Source organism: Typopeltis vanoorti, chromosome 20 (assembly GCF_054136105.1).
Source record: "Typopeltis vanoorti isolate ZY-2024b chromosome 20, IOZ_Tvanoo_1.0, whole genome shotgun sequence".
In the NCBI taxonomy this organism is placed as follows: Eukaryota; Metazoa; Arthropoda; class Arachnida; order Uropygi; family Thelyphonidae; genus Typopeltis; species Typopeltis vanoorti.
Genome location: NC_143568.1, coordinates 67,739,268 through 67,755,440, shown reverse-complemented (window position 1 = coordinate 67,755,440; position 16,173 = coordinate 67,739,268). Strand labels below are relative to the sequence as shown.

At 34.3% G+C, this 16,173-nt stretch overlaps 1 protein-coding gene across 3 annotated transcripts in view; it reads left to right on the top strand.

Annotated features, from left to right (window-relative positions):
* The window catches only part of g (adaptor-related protein complex 3, delta 1 subunit-like garnet), a 563,264-nt gene that overhangs the window by 275,582 nt on the left and 271,509 nt on the right, over window positions 1-16,173 (top strand). For all 3 annotated transcript variants that reach the window (XM_090410782.1, XM_090410781.1, XM_090410783.1), the window contains one exon: window positions 11,630-11,861. In XM_090410782.1, the coding sequence (XP_090266908.1) occupies window positions 11,630-11,861 (232 nt within the window). The remainder of the gene's footprint in view (window positions 1-11,629; window positions 11,862-16,173) is intronic.

Sequence of the window (16,173 nt, the reverse complement as noted above, 5' to 3'; positions counted from 1 at the left end):
AAGTGCTTGATCATAGATCCAACTATCAAACTTTCAGGATTCAATCTACTTCGACACTTCTTGAATCAGCTAAACAAATTTAGGGCTGGACAAGGCAACTGTATCCTCTTCTTACGTCTGTGGAGAATTTCATAGTCATCCCTTTGTGTTGCTGTGCAAACTGTGCATCATGTCACTGACTGTTCCCCACACTCTTTCTCTGGAGGCTTCAGGAACTTGCATTTACTCACAGATATATTGCCATTGATTGGTTAACAACTGAACTGTCAATCTGTATACAGTTTTGCTTATTAATTTCTTGTATTTTTAGCCATATGCTAAATAAATAAATAAATGGAAGAAATGAACTTTAAGAAAATTAACTGGGTCTTGGTTAGTCTGAACCAGTGTTTGGCCATTATAAGCTTCAGGGCAACATCAAACCATAAAAGACAACCCAAACAAATAGACTACAAGTTCAGGAAGTACATAGAAGAGACCAAATAGACTATTAAAAACTGTTACATAAATGATGACTATATTGGCTTTATTAATAAATTCAACGAGTGCAAGAAAAAATCAGAAATTTCCTGTGAAACAAAAGAAAAGAGAACGACTCTCACTTCAAACTATAGAACTACTGAAAAAGAGAAAAGAACTGAAGAAATAAGTTTAGTTTAATCCTATCCAAGTGTGAGCAAACAAAGTTTGCGCCTGAAAGTATCTTCAGGACTGGGGTAAGGTAGTGCAACATCAGGCAACTCGTTGCAAAGGTGGAGAAAACTCTCATCACTCCTATCTCAGTATCTCCCATAATGCAAAGCACATCTTCTTGCTGATATGTGCAACGCTATGCATTAAGGCAAGGGCCACTACCCATACCAGTTTCGACCTTTATTGAGGTCTCATCAGTGGGAGCCAGGCCCAGTAGTGGAGATACAAAGGCAGAAGCAGTGAGAGGTCATCCTAACCTATAGGAGTTGCCAGAGGGTGTGCAACCTTATTATTAAATTACTCCGGATTCAGAGAAAGATGTTTCCTCTTATTATAGTCTAACCAAGTGAAAAATAAGCTCTCAAAATCTGAAGAAAATTTTCTAGAATACAAAATTATCTGTAAGTTACTAAGGAAAATAATTCCAGAAGACTACAAAGCTTTCAGGATACAAAAATTAAGAGAAGCAGTGCAGGCAAAAACCAGCCTGAAAAAAATAGAGACAGACTTAAATTTTAAACAGTCAATTCCATTTGCTTTACAGGATCAAAATGGAGAAAAACATACTAATAGAAAAGGATAGAAGAAATTTTGCAGAATTTTTATAATGATCTCTATGCAACTGCCAAGTTTCAGAACCTATTATTCCAAAACCAAGCAATATACCAGATGTACTTCCAGAAGAAATAGAACATGCCCTTAAGAAAATGAGTAAAGCAAAAGCCTCAAGACTTGATCATGTTAAGGCTGAAGAAATCCAACAAAGTGGACCAATTATTTTCAAAGCCTTGGCGGCCAGATTCACGTGGTACTTCAAAGAAAGAAAGATTCCAGAGGAATGGAAAAACCTTAAAAACCATACTTCTATTCAAAAAAGGGAACAAGGAAGACATAAAAAACTATCGTCCAATCTGTCTACTCTCTCACATATATAAGATCATGAACAGAGTAATACTGAACAGAATCCAAAACACTCTAGAAGACATCTCCACAATAGATCATATCCAAGTCATTTCACAACTAACAGAAAAATGCAGAGAATACTGAATCCCTCTATGTTTCCTCTTTGTTGATTTTAAAAAAGCATTTGATACCACAGAACACAATGCAGTCATCAGTGCCTTACTGGAAATAAATGTGGACCCTACTTATATCCACATGATAAAAGAAATTAACAAAAATCAGACCACACAAATAACCCTATTTGATCAACCTATAAATACAGATATAAAGAGAGGGGTCCACCAAGGCGATGTGATCTCCCCAAATCTATTTACCAGCACTTTAGAATACATTCTGAAAAAAATAGACCTAAACAGAGGAATAAGCATAGATGGTGAAAAGCTACAAATTCTTATGTTTGCTGATGATCTAGTACTGATATCCCACAACCCAAAGACCTAGAAGAAATGGGTGAAAAAGTATACACAAACAGTAGTAAGATAGGCTTAAAAATGAATCTAGAAAAAACAAAATTGATCAGAAACATCTACACAAGTGACAATCACCTATGTATTGATAACATCCCTATAGAACAAGTTGACTCATACAAGTATGTAGGACAAACAATAAAAATGAATAACGATTTATCTGAAGAACTAGCAAAAAGAAAGAAAGCTGCATGGCTATCATTCAACAGACTAAAAGAAACACTTACTGATCCAAATCTTGACATCTTTCCGAAGGCAAAACTATTTAATAGTGATATTCTACCATCACTCACATATGGATCAGAAACATGGAACATGACAAGAAAAGAAGAAGAGATTCTCAGAATAACTCAGTGTGCAATAGAAAACAGGATTTGTAACGGAACATATTAGAAACACGGAAACTAAGAAAGAGATCAAGCATAAAAGATGTGGTAACTGCAGTATATGAAATCAAGGTGAGATTGGCAGGTCACATAGCCAGGCTCGACGATAACAGATGGACATTTAGAATACTCAACTGTCAATCAAGAATAAAGAGAAAACCAGGAAGACCACCTACAAGATGGAAAGATCCACTAGTGAAATCTATGGGTATAACATGGAAGAGAGAGGCTCAAGATCGAGATCGTTGGAGGCATCTTTGTGATCTGCACTCATGGAGAAATCCTGAGTGAAACACAGGTCCATCAAGGTAAAGCTTCCGATAAGCAAATATCACTCATGTTGCACTCAAGAAGAAAAGTTGTGAAATGTTTCTTTTTGAGTGCAACATGAATGATGTGTATTTGATTAGAACAATAAAAAAGAAGTCAGACTATTTACATTAAAAATGTCTTAAAACTAGATTCATTATTGTTGTGTTCCATTTGTTTACCATAAGTAAGTTCTAAGTAAGTTAACTCATATCAATCTTTATAATCCTATATTGCAACTGCTTCAGCTCATAACTCTTATGGGTAACTTATAGGAATCATGTTCTCCTACATTGATACCATGTGGAAAATTTACCAGACTAACTCCCGCTTTGTAAAATTTAATACTGAAGCGGCCAGTGAACACCTATCAGAGAACCAGTAATGTATTTTGCAGATTGTATTGGCAGTAATTTTTAATTTAGTTATAGATTTAGATAATTTAAGTTGCAGATCATCGAGGCAGTAACAACTACACTTCCAAAAACATCATCTCAGTTTCCACAGCATACCAAGTAATGATGGAACTCTGAGTGCTGCACAGCCAAAAAAATATTAAGACAGAGCATAAGTATATTTTGAATATATCCTATCACATAAAATATCATAGTTTTTAAATGTACTGAGACCAAAGCACATTATGTTAGATGTCAGTCAGAAACAGCCATGGATTATGAGTACCTCATCTGTCATTTATGCAACTAGTGGAAAGGTTGTATGAATTAAAAGGCCAGAAAATGAAGGGTAGATATAGAAGATCAATTTTTTTTTATCCTGTAACATAACAGATTTGTGTATCTGCTGAACCCAAAAAAGGTGCATCCTCCTGAAATTTGATCTTGAAAGTACAAGAGACGCAGCAGCTCAGCTTTTCTTCAAATAGGCCAGAGCCGTACAATCAGCCATTCGTTAAGGAGAAACTAAAAAGAACATGTTTAACTGTCTACTGTGGATCTTCTTCTCTTAGTGTACAACAGGATACATACTGAGAAAGAGCTTCCAAATTCTTAGCATAAATCAATTTTCATGGGTTCCAAAAATCAGGGAAAAAACCCACACAAACAAACAGTTATCAACCTATTGCTATCACCACCTGTTTTGTAAGATACTGAAGAAATATCATAAATGCTGAACTTTTCTATTCTGCTTTGTACTGCTGAGTACTCTGTTCTTTATGGTATAAAGAACAGGTACTACTCAGCATAACATCTTCTTTCTCAGCAAATCCTCCATAATTCCGTGATTCATGCATTTCATCCCTAAATTATTCTCTGTTTTATCCTCCTAATCTTAGGAGTAAAATCTAACATTACAATAAGTAACCCATCTCAAATTAAGTCTCCTGAAATACTGATTTCTCTCTTGTTCAGCTGATAGAGCTATTCAGTAACCATTATGTTTCCTTAGTTAATCATATTCCTTACTTTTCTCTTTTTTGAAACCTAGATCTGCCTAGCAACTTGCCACATCAAAACCACATAATTACTCTTCCCCATTTGGTGGCATTTTCTGCTATGCTATCTCTATGAGATATCATAAGGTAAAGGAATTAAATCTCCTTACTACACGTTATTTCCTACTTTCATAGTTAAAATCACCCATTATTATCACCTGCCTATCATTCATTAGTCTCATCTGTCTGAATATTTCAGAATCATATCCCTCTGTCTTTATCTATAGTATCTAAATACAAAATCACACTAAATACTTAAAATTCCTACTCACCACAACCAAATCTCTTCAATTACTACTGCTTTTGCTATATTTCCATATAATCACCATAATTGATTTCTTGATATGTATCCCCACAGGGTGTTCAGCTTGCTATGACAGCACTATATGTTTACATTATTATTAATCTCCTATCAACAATTCTCCTCCAAATCAGTTTATTACTTGAGAGCACTTCAATATTGTCATATCTAACATTTCATGCTTCTAAGGCATCACTTCTGACTTCAATCAATCCACCTAGATCTTGGTCTTCCTATGGGTATTTTTCCTGCCATCTTGGCATCAAATTTCCTGTTTTGCTAACTTTTCCTCACCCATTCTCTTTGTGACCAGGTCATATCACCTTAGATTAGCTCTTCTGACACATTCTTGAATGTTTAATGTCAAGTTCCTTTCTAATGTCATAATTTTTAATATCATTCTGCCATTGATGCCATAGGTTCACTCCCCTAATTTTCCTTAGAACGCTCATATGGATAATATCTAGTACTTTGATCAAGTACTTTATTTCTAGGCCAACTCTCAGATCCATAACTTAAAACTGGTTTGAACACTGTCTTCTCTACTGCTATTTTGGTATTTTGGCTAATTTCTTATTCTATATAAATTTATTCAACTGGCTACACATCAGCTTTGCTTATTCTCTTGTCTATTTCCCGATTTAACCTGCAATCTTCACTGTACCTGCATAGCTGAAATTTTTTACTTGTTCTATAGACTCACCATTCAGAATACAGCTGAAGTTTGTACGATCCTGATTATTTTCATCGTTTTGGTCTTTTTATTGCTGATTTTCATACCAAATTAGTTACAGTTGTGATTCAATTTAGTCAGAGAATCCTGGAGACTTGCACTAGATGTGTTTAGAAGTTCATCATCTGCATAAAGCAAAAAGTTAAGTTTGACATTTCCAAATCTAATATCCAGACTAATACCACTTTCTTTCATAATGTGATCCATATAGATGATGAAGAAGGGTGGAGATAATGTGCATCCTTGTCTTACCCCTTATTTTACATCGAACCATCATCCTGTATTTCTTTTAATTCTAACTGCTGACTGACAACTTAAATACAGACTATGTATTGCTCTCTATAATGTTAAATTCACGCCATTGTAGTGTTTTGAAAAGTTTTTCTCTGGCCACCTTTTCGTATGCCTTTTTCAGATCTACAAAACTTAAATGTATTCCTTGTATTAAATGTACCTTGTATTCCCACGATTTCTCAACTATTTGTCTTAAAGTGAAATCTGATCTTGACAGGCTCTATTTGACCTGAACCTAGCTTGTTCTTCTCCAAGTTTCTCTTCCATAATCTTTCTCAACCATTTTTCAAGAGGGTGTATAAATCTTACCAGGAACACTCAGTAGAGAAATTCCTCTGTAATTCTCACATTCAGCTTTATTCCCTTTTTTATAGATATGTACTATGAGAGCACTACTCCAATCATTGGGAATTTGACCTTCTATCCAGGCCCTCTGAATTATGCAAGACGTTTATACCTTCATATGTAAGCATTTCTGGTCGAATATCATCTATTCCAGCTGTGTTTCCACATTTCAAGATGTCTTTTTCTACCTGAAGTATTGATATGTACTCCTCTTGAAAATTTTCTAGTACATTCTGTCACTGCTTGGTTTGTTTAACAGTCTCTCAAAGTAATTACTCCAGACATCTAGGATATTCATATCTTCAGTTTCATGTCACCTTTATCTTCTTCGATTCCTTTTACAGTACTCTTTCCTCTATTTCTAAGCTTCTTCAACAACCTCCAGAACCTTTTGCCACCTTTCTGATATTTATTTTCCATATACTCTTACCAAAATTTTCCCATGGCTTTTATTTAGCTACTTTTACACATAGCTTAGCTCACTTACATTTTTCTCGGTATTCTTTTAGTGCATCTGCTGACTTATTTTGCTAGGAACCTTTGGTATGCTTTTCCAGGACTGCTTCTTTAACCTCTTGTGTGCACTATGGTGTTCTTATTTTTCTGTCCTTGCAGACAACTTCACCACATACCTCCCTAGCTGAATCATTCAATGCTTCTTTAGAGTTTACCACTGAGAATAAGGTTTGATTATTGTTTTCAAACTGCTACAAATTTTCTTCAATAATGTTTGCATAGTTGGGTCTTCAATTTACTTGTAAAAGCTACTCAACTTTAATTATTTTTAAAACTTTTACATACTGTTCTTTTCAATGTAGTGTCCATTTTTATCCTGCTTAGTACTAAGTGATGGGTGCTTCCAATTTCGAATCCTCTGTACATTCTTGTATCCTGAACCAGCCTTATGATATCACTATCAACAATGGTGTAGTCAATGAGGCTTTTCTTATTTCTTGTGTCTTCTCTCCACATGAACTTGTGCGCATCTTTATGTTGAAACATGGTGTTAGTAATGACTAGTCTGTCCTGAGCTGAAGTCCAGTAAATACTTACCATTATTATTAGCTTTGCCCTTTTCTCCAAATTTTCCTATATACCTGGTAAGATTCATCTCCTACTCTTCTCTTCAGGTCTCCAACAAGGACAACTTTTTCCATGTTTTTTATGTCTGCTGCCTGTTCTAATGACTCAAAAATTCCTCCACTTCTTAGAAAAACCTATAGGCACAGATAAGTTTCATTGTTCATTTTCCCATTTTGAAGTTTGCCACATAGCTCTACCTGAAACTGCCATGCTTGAAACATTTTCATATAAAGGAGATAAAAATCGCCTGAGAGTAATCTTAAAACAGTTGTCCACTCTGTATGGTTATTATCACTAATAACCCACCCCCACACACATAACATTTCAAAAATTGCTATAACCATCATGGTCTGTTCCTGTTAGTACATCACCCACTGTTAACCACATCTCACTGACACTAATGATTTTCAGCCCTACTGATTTTTATTAATCCTGCTTTCTTCTCTTATAGTCCTAATACTCTTTATAACGTAATTTGCACCTGTTCCCTTTTTACACAATTCCTAATCCTCTTACTAGATGAGACCTTTGATGCTTCCATTGATGCATCTTTCATTCCGCCATATATCTTACACCAGTCTTGGTGTCTTACACTCACAGCCCACCATCTGATATTTGTTTCCTTGCCTGAACACACTCTTCTCTCAGCAATTTACCCAGATACACTGTCAAACTGCTCAAATGTAGAAATTTATATATCTGCATACAGTACTTTGGCAATACGCCATTATTCTTTCTATCACACTCTTCTGCTTCATGGTCTCCAACAATACTCCAATTTCATGCTATCGCATTCATGTTTTCTCACAAATTATTTATTCGTACCAGTATTTCTTTGAAAATCTCAGTCTTCCTAATATCCTTTCTCAAAAACACTTTCAACATCCCCCCCCCCACACACATACAATATTATACCTTCCACTTTAAGCTGCCTTCTTATTCCTACTTACACTATCAACAACCAGTCATCACTTTCCTGATATGTACCTTCAAGGGGGTGTTCAGGTTACTATGACAACACTACATGAATAAGTTTACATTATTAATAATCTCCTTTCAACAAGTTGCCTTCAAATTAGTCTGTTACTCGTCAGCACTCCATCATTCTCGTATCTAACATTTCATTCTTCTGACTGAATCTATCCACCTAGACCATGATGTTCCTCTGGGTCTTTTTCCTACCATCTTGGCATCAAACACCTGTTTTGCTAACAGTTCCTCTCCCATTCTGTTTAAGCAACCACAATACCACTTTAGATTAGCTCTGCTCATGCCTTCTTGAATGCTAACAATGCTAAGTTCCTTCCTGATGTCTTCATTTTTAATATGATTCTGCCATTGATGTGATCTGTTCACTCCCCTAAATTTTCTGAGAACTCATGTCTGTGGTCTCTTATTTTTGGTCAAGTGCTTTAATTTTTAACCCAGCTCTCAGATCCATAACTTAAAATTGCTACAAACACTGCCTTGTATTACTGCTAGTTTAGTGTTCTGGTTAATTTCTCTCGTATTCCATATAAATTTATTCAACTGGTTCCCCCACCATATCATTTTTGTTTATGCTGTTGTCTATTTTCAAATTTAATTTGCCATCTTTACTAAAAGCTGTGCCTAAATAGTTGAAATATTTTGTTTGTTCTATAGGCTCTCCATTTGGGATGTAGCTGAAGTTTTCTAGGATTCGGATTATTTTCATTTTTTTTTTTTTTTTTATTGCTGATTTTCATATGCCAAATTTGTTATAGCTGTTATTCAATTTAATTAGAAAATTCTAGAGACTTTCACTAGATATGTTAAGGAGTACAACATATCTGCATAAAGCAAAGAGCTAAGTTTGATATCACCAATTCTAATATCAGGTTTAATATCACTTTCTTTCATAATGTGATATGATACATATAGATGATGAATAAGAATGGAGATAATATGCATCCTTGTCTCACACCCGGTTTTAGATCAAACAATCTTCCTGTATTTCCTTCAATTCTAACTACTGACATACAACTTAAATATAGACTAATGTATTGCTCTGTATAATGCGCCTTTTACTTCATATAGTTTGTGTTTTGAAAATCTTTTCTCTGGGTATCTTGTCATATGCCTTTTCCAGATCTACAAAACTTAAGCAGAGATCCTTGTCATATTCAGATGATTTCTCAACTATTTGTCATAAATTGATAATCTGATTCCGACAGCCTCTATTTGACCTGAATCCAGCTTGTTCCTCTCCCAATTTCTCTTCCATGATTTTTCTTAACTTTTTTTTCAAGTATGCCTGTATAAATCTTATCTGGAATACTCAGTATAGAAACTAAACTGTTTCATTCTCTCTTCAATAATGTTTGTATTATTCAGTACAGTTTACCTTTAAAAGCTGATCAACTTTAATTTTTTTAAAACTTGTTTACATACTGTTCTTTTCAATATGATATTCATTTTTATCCTACTTAAAACTAAGTGATGATCTCTTCCGGTTTCAAACCTCTGTACATTCTTGTATCTTGAACCAGCATGAAGATATGACTATCAACAATGATCTAGTTGATGAGGCTTTTTTAATTTCTTGTCCTTTCTTCATGTGAATTTGTGCACATCTTTATGTCAAAATGTGGTGTTAGTAATGATTAGTTCATATCCTGAGCAGTAATCCAACAGATACCATTATTATTTCCTTGCTCTTTTCTCCAAATTTTTCCTGAATATTTCTATATGTCTGGTGGGATTCACTTCATTTAGATGTGTATGTCTGGTGGGATTCACAACTGTTTAGATCTCCAACAAGTTCCACTTTTTTCCATTTTCTTTATGTCAGCTGCCTGCTCTAATGACTCAAAAAATTCCTCCACCTCTTCCTTAGGAGAATCTTCTAAGCTTCTGTGGGACCATAGGCACAAATAAATTTCTTTGTTTCCAATCAAGAGGTTTATGTTTGGAGTTGAATGCTATTGCTACTCCTTTCCTTGATCATTATTGCCTGAATACAACATACTTATTATTTATTAATATCTCCTCTGTTTTTGCCTTCTTTGTTTCAGTGTTGTCAATTATGTCCATGTGATACTTTCCAGTTCTTCTGAAAGCTCGATTTTCTTTCTATTAATTGTTGTTCTTCTAGATGTTGAGCTTGAGTCTCTTCAACAACTAATCTGTTCCCCAAATGTCTTATTTCACTCTGCACCCATTTTAATTTGTTTCTCAACCTCATCTATTCATTTCTAATATCTATACTCATTCATATTCTTCATAAGATGAGCTAAAGATTCTCGTAAACATTTAAAAGAAATCAGTAGTTCAAGATTATTTTAGCATTCCTGAAGGTATGAAAGATCACAGGTTATGTTGGGGATGACACATATCTGAAATATCATCACATCAAAATATTAGCTTTAATAATACCTGAGATATACTGATAGTGTAAAACACATTAGGCACAGTTATTAACATCTCTAATATATTTTATTAATTTATTGAAATTAGCAACAAATATATCATACTGAAATTGATACTACGTCATCATTGGATCAAAAAACAAGCAATTCATAGAGACAGAATACAAGGATACTGCAGTAATCCATTAACTAGTACGTGCCATGAGCCAGAAGTATCATATCCAAGAGATATCAATTATTGTTATGTTTGCTGAACATGAGAGAATCTCTGAAACTCATGGGATCAAGTGGCATTCGTTACAGTTTAAATTTGGACAGTGTCTCTGAACTTTATTTGAAGAGACATTCATATTGAAAACTACTTTGGTGAATTAGGCAAGTATCATCCCAGATACATTGTGTTCAGTCTGAATATCATGTTGTGCAAGACCTGACTTTCAAGGTCAAGATATTCAATATAGTACAGACATTCATTAATTATTTTCCCATAGACCAGTCAGGGTGTCTCAAAGTATGCTAAATTATACTCTCAGGGACTTATAATGCTGGCTAGTGATGGAAGTGAAAATTTGTCTTTAGTAGTTGACATAAGATTATAAATTTTGTTGATTAGAAATATATAGGTTTCAGGTAAAACTTCAAGATTTGGCTGATGGTTCAATAATTCCTAAAATGTGTAGGATTATGATCGTGCATTCCATTGTGGTATTCTTGGCCATAGAATTATGAGTCCAGTATTCATTGAATATGATGAGGATTTAGCCATTTTATTTCATTAATGATTTGATTTTGAGAAACACTTGCTGTAAAGATGAAGCAGAACAAATGTTGTCAGTTAATTGAACTTTTGACAACTCTTGATCTTTTGGAAGGCATGATGAGCAGTTATCTATCAGTGAATACTGGTTTTACAATAAACACTGGTTGACAAGACACCAGAGGCTGTACAGATAAGTAGGATATGTAAGGTAAACTCCCAGAGTTCTTCTTTTCCATGATGAATTGAATTTATGGTTGAGAGACTGGTGGTTTGATAGAAAGGTAGTTAATTCACTTTCAAAATGAGATCTGAATGAAAACCAAGTGGTCTGTAGTATTGATAATATATTTATCATTTGGCCTCCTCCTGAAAGTGAGCTAACTCCTTAACTAATCTTGTTTATGCTAGTAATTATATTGTATTTTACAAATATTTTGCTATTGTATATTTCAGTTTGTTACCTGATCCAAAGTCAACTCTGGAAGCTATGTTAATGCCCAAAGTAATGTTGCTACCTCCTCATATTCAAAGTGTATATGTTCAGAATGTTACTAAATTATATGCAAAAGTAGTTGCTAATGCTGAGTCTGATGATGATATGGAAGGGGCCCAGGCATTTGGTCAGATGCTTATTGACAAATTACCAATGTTTGTTCAGAGTGCAGACTTGGAAGTTCAGGAAAGGGTAGGTATATGGATTCTTTTATTAAATACCATTCATTGTTTAAGCATCAGACAAGTTATAGACTGCATAGTAAGTGATTCATTGGGTCTCTCACCATTTTAGATAATGACTTAGCATCACAGCAAATGCTTTAACCATTATCATGGATCATCTCAGATATAGTTTTACAGACAAACATGTAACATTGTTAACATTAACAGTGATTATGGGTATTAAAAAGTACCTTGAGAGTTTATTTGTTTCATATGTTATTACATCCTTATATTACATCCTTGATTTGTAGATGTACTTAATTAGAGAGGCTCTAAATGCGGCATACAGTATATGTGAGGAAAATTAATTATTTCAAATGGTCTGCAAAGAGTCCTGAAAATTGCATTAAAAAGTTGATGCTAGTCCATACATATAGCACAGGAGTTCATGCCATGCAAAAAGTTTATTTGTTTGCATTCACTTTCTCATTTCATCTCCTAGGTTGATTTTTACAGGTTTGTATATTTATGGAATGCTAATTTCACTGTGGTGTGCTTTGCTTGAGTGTCAAAGTTATACATCTGGGGGGAGACCTTTACATAGCCTTTTAAGAAATGCAAGAACTGACCAGAGCTTCTGATTAATGTCCAGTTTTCACCTTGTGGTGCACCCTGTTAGGTATCAGCCTGGATGCTGAATGAATGAGGATGAGCTGGCAATTTGGGATTTAACTGACTAGTTTGTATTTTTTGCTAACCATAATCAATCAGTAACAATCAATGTCATTTTGTACCAATCCAAATTGTGGTACAGGATGATAGAATTTTGTGCTGGCTGAGGCATTGGCTGGATAAACATGACCCCTGTTGTTTTTGTCAGGGAACCAGGGCTAAACAGTGAAAAGTCAGCTACTGCACCTGATCTCAGAACAGATCCCAATGCAACATCAGCAGAGTTCAAGATTGGTACTATCACCATAAGAAGCATCAGTAGAAATGAAATGGAACTAGCATAAGAATTAAGGATGATCATCTTCAATGGTGGGCAATATCAAGTAGAGTGATGTGGGCAAATATCATAATGGGGAACTAGACAATGAGATTTATTTGTCCCTGTTTGCCTACAGACCTCCACATAGCCTTTAAAGGAATGCAGAGAAACCTGACCACGGCTTCTGACCTAATGTTTAATCCTCACCTTCTCGTGGTGCACCCTGTTCGGTATCTACTTGGATACTGAATGAACGAGGATGTGCTGGCTATTTGGGATTTAGCTGACCAAATTGTATTCTTATTGGACCAAAATAAAAAAATGATGGTACAACATGACAAAATTTCATGCCAGCTGGGGTGTCGCCTGGTTAAACAAGGTCCCCGTTAAACAAGGTCACCGAGTGTTCCTGGCAAGATCTATGCAAGTAGACTTGAGAAACGGTTGAGAAGAATTGTGGAAGAAAAGCTTGGTGAAGATCAGGCCAAACAGAGGCTGTCAGGATCAGATCTTCACTTTACAACAAATAGTCAAGAAAGCATGGGAATATAACAAAGATCTGTATTTAAGTTTTGTCGATTTGGAAAAGGCATATGACAAGGTGCCAAGAGAGTAGCTATTCAATACGCTGCAGTTATATGGTGTCAGTGGGGCATTATATCAAGCAATACTTAGTCTTTATTTGAGTTGTAAGTCAGCAGTTAGAATTGAAGGAAGTATAGGAAGATGGTTTAATGTTAAATCTGGTGTGAGACAAGGATGTTCATTATTCCCTCTGTTATTCATTATCTATATGGATCATATTATGAAGGAAAGTGGTATTAAACATGATATCAAAATTGGAGATGTTAATGCCGGTACTTTGCTTTATGCGGACAATGTTATACTTCTAAATAAATCCACTACAAGTCTGCAAGATCTCTGACTAAATTGAATAGCTGTTGTAATAGATATGGTATGAGGGTCAGCAATAAAAAGACAAAGACAATGAAAATAAGCAGAATCACTGAAAATGTCAACTGTGTTGTGAATGGAGAACCTGTGGAACAAGTAAAACATTTCAGCTACTTAGGCATGATTTTTACTGAAGATGGTAAATTAAATATAGAACTAGACAACAGAATCAGCAAAGCTGGTATGGTGGGAAGTCAATTGAATAAATTCATATGGAATAAGAGAGAAATTAGTCGGAACACTAAATTAGCTATATACAAAACAGTGTTCAAACCCGTTTTAACTTATGGATCTGAGAGCTGGGTCAGAAGTAAAACACTTGACCAAAGACTAGAGAACGCAGATATGAGAGTCCTGAGAAAGATTATAGGCGTGAACAGATGGCATCAATGGCAATATCATATTAAAAACGAGGATATTAGCAAAGAACTTGACATTGTCAGCATCCTGGAATGCGTTAGCAGAGCTAATCTCAGGTGGTATGGTCACTTAAATAGAATGGGCGTGGAAAGATTAGCAAAACAATTGCTCTCTGCCAGGTTGGCGGCAAAACAACCTAGAGGAAGACCAAGATATAGGCTGATTGATACAGTACAAAGTGCCTTAGACGATAGAAATATAAGATCTGATAATGTTGGAGTCTTGACAAGTAACAGACTGATTTGGAGGAAAATTGTAGGTAGTAAGTTATTAATGATGCAATTTTTTTCATGTAGTACTATCATATCGCACCCCTTGAGGGTACATGGCGGGAATTTGATGATGATGAGCTACACAACAAAATAACAAACACCTAAGTGAATTGATACAGTAAAAAGTGTCTTAGAAGAGAGAATTATAAGATGTGATAATATTGGGTCTTGACATTTAATAGAATAATTTGGTTGAAATTTTCAATTTGAAGTTGAAGTAGTAATCATGTAACGTTTACATGTAGTAAATGTTATATACTATAATATCCTGTACTCCCTCCCCTCCTAGGGTACATTTCAGGAATTTGATAACAATAATAATTTCACTGCTTTTTTGTAAAATGTTATTGTATGATCTTCAAAGGGTGCAAGAAAAAAAAAAATTTCTTATTTATAATTATAAGTTATTTATTATTATAATTTTATAACAATAATTATAAATTTATTATTAATAAGTTAAAATAGTTCTTTAATGTTGAAAACTCATAAAATTATAAATAGTCCTGTAACTCTCTAGAATAAAGAAAGTAGGAGGGAATGAAATCAATAAGAAATTGATTTCAAGGAGAATGTTTTTAATAAAAACTTTAATAGTTAATTCACAGCAAATAAAAAATAAAATAATAATAATAATCCAATATTATTATTTATAGATAGGAAGTTAGTAATGATGTAATTTTTTCATGTAGTACTGTCATATCCTGTACACCCCTTGAGGGTACATGGCAGGAATTTGATGATGATGATAATCCAATATTTTACCTGATGGTAACTGTAGGTTTAAATCCTGCTATGGATATAGATGTTTGTAATTGTCTTTAGGTGGTAAATGAATTTCACTGCCTAGTGTAAGAGCACTGTCATGTTTATTGGAGGCATGATGTAGTTTCAGAACTGTATAAAACTAAATAAAAATAAACGATCAGGTCATCTCTAACCTACTCATGGTACTTATGTTCTATATGTTTGACCTTGCATATGTGAGAGATGCATAAACACACACAAAAAACAACTATATTTTATGTAAAAAAAAAATTAGAAACCCTTACTAGCCTTCTCCCATGGATCAAGATGCACATGACTACTCACACCTTAAATTCTGATCTTCAAAACATTTATCAATGGAGTTAGCTAATGTTTACCATTTTCTGAAAGATAATGTAGATGGTTGTAAACAAGTTTTACTTCTTTATCCATGTTGCTACATGTAGGTTGATAAACATGCACTATAAACAAGTTCTACTTTATCCATGTTGCTACATGTAGGTAGACAAACATACACTGTAAACAAGTTCTACTTCTTCATCCATGTTGCTGTATGTAAGTAGATAAACTTGCACTATTCTTGTGGTAAATCTATTATTTAGTCTTATTGTGAGATTTTGGAAGATTCTTTCTAATATGAATTTTACATCTTCTAACTTATTTTTTTTATTTTATTGTTAATCAAAAAACCAACACTATGTTTGCTTTCATTTTATTTTCCAATTATTAGTGGATTCCCATCGTTTAGATCTTGGATCGTATTTCCTTTACATTTATGTTCATTTATTCCAGTTATATCCCATTTAATACCTTACAGCTCTTTATTTAGATTTATTAATCTGTTAGCATTGATAAGAGCATCCATATTATGGGTAGCTATGTATAGAATTCTTGATGATCTTTCTTTCTTATTTAATGACTTATACATTTTTAAAACT